Source organism: Gossypium hirsutum, chromosome D01, assembly GCF_007990345.1.
Source record: "Gossypium hirsutum isolate 1008001.06 chromosome D01, Gossypium_hirsutum_v2.1, whole genome shotgun sequence".
NCBI classification, from domain to species: Eukaryota; Viridiplantae; Streptophyta; class Magnoliopsida; order Malvales; family Malvaceae; genus Gossypium; species Gossypium hirsutum.
This window is the reverse complement of record NC_053437.1, coordinates 11392223-11398224: the sequence shown is the minus strand read 5'-3', so window position 1 is coordinate 11398224 and position 6002 is coordinate 11392223. Positions and strand designations below refer to the sequence as shown.

At 35.3% G+C, this 6002-nt stretch overlaps 1 protein-coding gene across 2 annotated transcripts; it reads right to left on the bottom strand.

Annotated features, from left to right (window-relative positions):
- Nucleotides 1-756: 756 nt before the first annotated feature.
- On the bottom strand, nucleotides 757-5487 carry LOC107921995 (probable WRKY transcription factor 20). 2 transcript variants are annotated; one of them, XM_041087037.1, is made up of 7 exons: nucleotides 5254-5341; nucleotides 4792-5118; nucleotides 3346-3504; nucleotides 2426-2963; nucleotides 2200-2332; nucleotides 1954-2109; nucleotides 757-1580 (listed from the first exon to the last, which is right to left on the bottom strand). In XM_041087037.1, the coding sequence occupies exons 2-7, from the start codon at nucleotides 5014-5016 to the stop codon at nucleotides 1094-1096; spliced, it is 1698 nt and encodes a 565-aa protein (XP_040942971.1). In that variant the 5' UTR covers nucleotides 5017-5118; nucleotides 5254-5341; the 3' UTR covers nucleotides 757-1093. The 2 variants fall into 2 exon arrangements, with proteins under 2 accessions (XP_040942971.1, XP_016707292.1); XM_016851803.2 differs by having other exon boundaries at nucleotides 4792-5487.
- Nucleotides 5488-6002: the final 515 nt, after the last annotated feature.

Here is a 6002-nt window from a genome sequence, read left to right as displayed (position 1 = left end):
AAACTCATCTTTTTAACAGTTACAAGTTTCAAACAACCGTTTCTTTTAAGCTTTTGGACCTTTCTGATGAAGACTGAAGACTGATATATGAAACATGTTGGATGAAATGAGAGGCAAAGATTGACCATTTTGGCCTGGCCAAAGGGATTTCTCCAAGTAGATGATGGCCAAAACTATGGCTTTCAGTTTCATATTAGTTTTTGAGATGGTAGGCTTCGTAAGTTCCAAGTGGAGATATGGGCCACAGCATGGATACATGTGCTCTTCTACAATCCCTGCCAAAACAATGACAGATTGGTCATAATGGGTTTTGGATTATATCAACGGTCAATGTGTAAATGTTGGATAACCTGTTGGGTTTGTTCTAGAAATCTTTTCCTGATTGTTGATTTTGGTGTATTTCACCATTTCTTTTATCCTTTTCTGCTAGAAAAATATAATCCAATCCAAGTGTTGAAGAAAATTAAAAAATAAAGTTCAATGAGGCATTCAACAGGACCTGGAACAAGTTGTCTGCAATTGAATCTCAGCCCTGAATCAACAATCAGAACATCAAAAGGGTCAAAATTCATAACCTCGGATTCTTAAAATGTCTGATCAATCCTTCGGTCTGATCCCAATATTTCATAGCCTCTAGCAATAACTGTAGATAATGAGTGAGAATTTTCCATCAAAATGTGTAAGCAAAGATTGGTTTTGTGGGGCATTATCTAAGAGGCAGTGTTAAAGAAAAATACTCTGTACTACTCACAAATATTTAACCACAAGATGGAAAATACATATATTATATTCTTACAAATATCATTTCAAGAATTTGTTTTACAACATTTTCCTGTGAGAAAATAATACCTGTATCCGTTCCACTTTTGTACAAACTCCCAAGTTAATACAAACAGTGATTGGCAACATGATTGAGATAAGCTGAGATAGTAAACTAATACATACATACATACATACATACATACATACATATGTAGAAAAATCCGAATTTTCAGAATACAAATTTAACCTTCTCTTTTACCGGTGAAAAAGATGGAGAAATGAAATCCAGTCCATATTTTTATTCATCGCCACCTTCGTTGTTAATAGATTTTTACGGACCGGTTAGTATTCTTCCCATGCTCTGTGGAAATGCATAAGAATGATTTAGGGGTGTAATTTCAACACCACGGCCTTCACTCGGATTTTCTCTAGAAACATACTGATTCATGCTGCCATTTAGAGCACCGTAATATGCCATCATAGTTGGTTGAACAAATTTGAAACTTGAACCACCAGTCCGTGGCCGGCTTTGGACCAGTTCAGAATGCAATTGTTGATGCTCATTTGAAGCATGTTCGGGAACGGAACTGATCCCAACACCAAGATCAAGGCTAATGGCATCATTTTCTTCTGATCTAATCCTTGATGGCCCACACATTGCTACTGCTCCTGCTGTATCATGACTACCAGTTTTTGCAGTTGGCACATCGTGATTGTGTTTTCCCTCGTATGTGGTTATAACAGCTTTCGGATCATGAGATGCCCTCTCAACGTGTTTTCTAACAGGACAACCAGCATTTGTGCACTTATAATAACTCCTACATAAAAAGTAAGCAGAAAAAATAACATCATAAATAACATATGTAAGAAACAATAATAAAATAAAGTAACAAAAATCTATGGTCAAGAGTAGTCATGCATACGACTCAAATATGAGCCTCGAAATCAGCATGCAATAAAGCCATAGCGAGACAACAAAATACAAATAATACTCAAGATAAACTGAATAGAAGATCCTAAAACACTCAATTCTCATATCTAATTTATGACAAAGCACAAAACTCAACATGCCAGTAAGCCACCAACATAGTGTTTCAAGAAGGTATATGTTGAAACATATGAACGTATTAAAAGATTACTTGTCAGTGTGATATTCCAAATCTATCATCATTGATTTTTAATGGTACATACCGAGGATTAGGATTTCCTCTCACTACTTTTTGCCCATATTTGCGCCAACGATACCCATCATCCAGTATATCAACTTCACTCACAGTCTGAACAACAACACGTGGTTCCCGGATTGGCTTCACCACAGGAGTGATATCAATCCCACCATCCATCTTCCTGTTCATTGCTGCTAGTATCCTTAGCAAGCAGACAAATCCACAAAATAAAAACGTAATGCCTCTATTGACAAATAACAAATTAACATACCTCCGTTTCGAGAATGGATCATCATCTTCAATCTCATCTAAATTATCATCGTTAGCTGTGACAGGAGATATATCTGCAGTACTATTTGGCTCAATACTATGAGCCATCTGGCCATAACCGCAATATGACTTGTCTAAAATGGTGAAAAAGAAAGAATTAATTTGTAAGTCAAAAGGAAAAAGGACTCCACAGATAGAACTGAATATATAATGTTTTTGACCCTTACCATCTCTACCATTCAAAGATGAGACCTTGTCAGATCTTTCTTCTTGGCCAGACATGATATTACCAGAAGAATATCGGCGGCTAGGCTGAGGTTTAGGATGATCATGTGTACCTTTGTATATTATCTCAGTAATCTGTCCATCATGAGATCGCTCAAACAGCTTTTTCACTTCACAATTAGGATGTGTACATTTGTAATAACTGCGTGGAAATTCACATCCTTTCACATGTTTCTGTCCATACTTTCTCCAGTTGTATCCATCTTCAGATGACACAGGCCCAACTCCTCTATGATCAGACTGCCCAGATGGCATCCCACCATTTGGGTTACCTATCTGGTTTAATTCCTCTGCATCGACTCCAGCATGAGCACTAGCCACAGAAGTAGCTGTATGAACAGGTACAGAAAGGCTCAATACATTCGAGGAGCCTGCCATCTCACTCTTAACTGAAGCTGATGAATTGAATGATACGGCCTGATATTGAATTTGGATCTGCCGAGATTGCTCACTTCTCTGCGGGTCTAAATCTGCAGGAGCCTTGAATAAGGGGGAAAAAGAAGACCTTTAGATGAGTATACCTTCCAACCAGCAGAACATAATGAATTTAGACAAAGAATGTCGATAATGAATAGTTAAGATAGAAGAACAGGCTACTAGTTTAGGTGTGCCTATGACATCCTCTGGCATGATGCCACTATAGGTTAACTAATAAATTAGTTTCCTATTGCTAGGTTTATGGCAGAGTTTAAATTGATGCAAAAGAGTCTCCGCATAAAACCAGGATTCTAGACACTAAACTAATTATATGCCTATGCCTATGGCTATCATGAAATATAGAACAACTGAATATTAGAAACAATGGAAGTTATTATTTAAATTTTGATCTCAAAGTATGCATCAACATTTATCAGGAAATTACCATATTTGATCTAGGATGAGGTCTAAACTCAAAGGTGCTTGGATTTCTTTCGTCAAAAGCATTAGAACACGCAGTGGTTGCTGAATATGTACTACAAGCAACAGAGGCGTGTACTGCTTGAGGCTTGATAAGAGAACCAGTAGTCGGTGAAGGCTCCGCCTTGAACAACAATAAACAAAACAAGTTACTTGGCACAGCTATTGTCAGCAAGAGCAAGCATATAAAGCTCAAACCAACCAGTGACCAAAGATTACACAAACTAATTCCATCATGTTTATTTAGTGCAAAAAACAACTTAATATAAACAAAATGAGAGGGACAGCAGGGCAAGATTCCAGACCAAACCAACTAAAGGCGAGTAAAAGCAAAATCATTCATATACTTCAAGTAAACCCTACGCTTTACGTGAAAAGCAAGTCTGTAAAACCTCAAGCTCAACTTGTAACCTGCAATACCCATTTGCCTTCTGCAAATTCTACTCTATGTGATGTCATATCCTCCATTAAATCACAGGCAGTCACGCCTCCTCCTAACCTTGACCCACCAACTTTCTACTTTTCCACTCATTCATTTCATTGCCTCCTTGCACCACACATTAAACAAATCCCCATCCTTTGATCTAAAATCAAAGGATCACCTTTAATGAAGCATCCATCCATTAATGCACTCCACTCCACCTCACCCTTAGCATCAATTCCATATTCTACATTGCACAAAATGGAAAAGTTCTCTAGCATGTCCTCTAGTTAAGACAAGGAAAATCACATAAATATTTAAGTGTGTGTGTACATATAAAGAAGCCACAATTCCCATAATCAAAAGGGAGAGATTCATTGTGTGAAAAAACAACATTGGCATTAAAAAACACATAGAATATAGAAAAAGAAGTTCCAATCTAGATTTTTTTTATACTAACAACACTATAAAAATGGAAAAACTTTATTCCTCCCACAATATACAAATCCATGGACACTGAGAAGCCATATTTCATAATTTATCTAATAGTTGCAATATTAAAGCATCAGAATTTTTTTTCCTTTAAGTCCTCACCATCATGAACCACTTCAAATATAAAATCAAGCATTTAAGAACACAAAAGTGAAAGCAAACAAACATAGTAACCAAATTATTTTCCCACCTTAAGCACATCTTGAGCTGAAAATTAAATCCAATCACATCATTCCCAAACCAAAGAGGGAAACGTAGAAAGAAAAATTCTCCACTAAAAGCTACTGTAAAAAAATTAACAAAATTAAACTCTGAATCTCACACTACTGAATTCCTCAGTCAACTAGAAAAATCTTGGGTTTTTTTCCTAAAAAAAGGAAGAATTCAATTTCACCAGTGAATTTTTAGAAAGCATGCAACTTTCCTCTATTTTCTCAGGAAACAAACAAAAACCAAAAATCAATACAACCCAAAATTAAAAAAAAAAGCAGGTCAAACCTTAACGTCAGAAAGAAGAACTGGAGACTCCAAGAAAGAAGAAGGACTAAGCCCAGGTGGAATCGTAATACAAGCCGACCTTGAGATGGGTAGCTTAGCTGGAGCCACTAGCTTGTACCGAGCTCCACCAGAACCAGCCGAACCCGATAGATCGTGCTGCATAGTAGCCGCAGCAACAGCCGAAGAAGAAGATGATGAAGAAGATGCTAATTTTTGCTCCTCCATTTACAATTTACAACACGGCAAGGAAAAGAAAATTAAAAAAACAAAAAAAAAAAAGACAAGACAGTGAAGAGAGTCAAAATGGAGTTGATTTATCTTTTATGTCTGTAAGGAAAAAGAAAGGAGGGTTAGATTAGTAAATTAAGATTAAATAATAAAATAATTATATCATACACCGCAAATTAATTAACAAAACATAAATTATATATAAAAAATTAAAACTTTAAGGGTGAGTTTTACTGTTTGAGTGTGTTGGAGAAGGCTGTCAGAGGAGATGGACAGAGTTTGACTTGCTTCATTGGATCTGGCTCTGGGGCTTCTCTCATTCCCTCCACTTTGCAATTTTATTTTCATTTTTAACCTTTAATTTAATTAATAATTCATTTTTAAATATTTATAATTAAAATTAACCCATTTTGAAAAATAAAAATAAAAATTATTTATAAAATAAAAATAAAAAAACCGACCGAATTCACTGACTAACTATGTTTTATTTTTTTTTAAAGAAAATATGTGAAAGGTGGTTAAAACTTCAAAAGGTGACCCATTTTGTCATAGGCAATCATTGTTGTTATCTACAAAGGATCATACTTTTTCTTTTCTTCACCTCTATTTTTGTTTTTATTAATTAAAAGAAAAAACCTTTACTTCACAAATACACAAGTAAAAATCAAGTGAATGAAACAGATCCAAATGTGAAAAAAAAAGGCCTTCTAAAACTAGAGGAGATGACACCTCTCTTCTCTTTATTAATTAAAGTAAACAAATTTGAGCTTTGGAAAACCTCCTTTAGCTTTTAACAGATAAGTTTTAATTTACTTGATTTAGGGCACTTAAAATCATCCACAAGCAAAAGATAATACAATTTTGTTGTTTTTTATGCAATAGTTAAAGACATTGCTATAAACATTATAAAAGACAGATGATCATATGATTATGGGACCAAAGCAGGAATTTGCTGACATTATCCAGAAAAAAGGTTTAAAAAT

Coding starts and splice junctions, on each gene's coding strand:
- LOC107921995 (XM_016851803.2), bottom strand. CDS start 5,016: ATGGAGGAGCAAAAATTAGCATCTTCTTCATCATCTTCTTCTTCGGCT. Junction 2,964..3,345: donor CTCATCCTAGATCAAATATG/GTAATTTCCTGA, acceptor CCCTTATTCAAG/GCTCCTGCAGATTTAGACCC. Junction 2,333..2,425: donor ATCTTTGAATGGTAGAGATG/GTAAGGGTCAAA, acceptor TCACCATTTTAG/ACAAGTCATATTGCGGTTAT.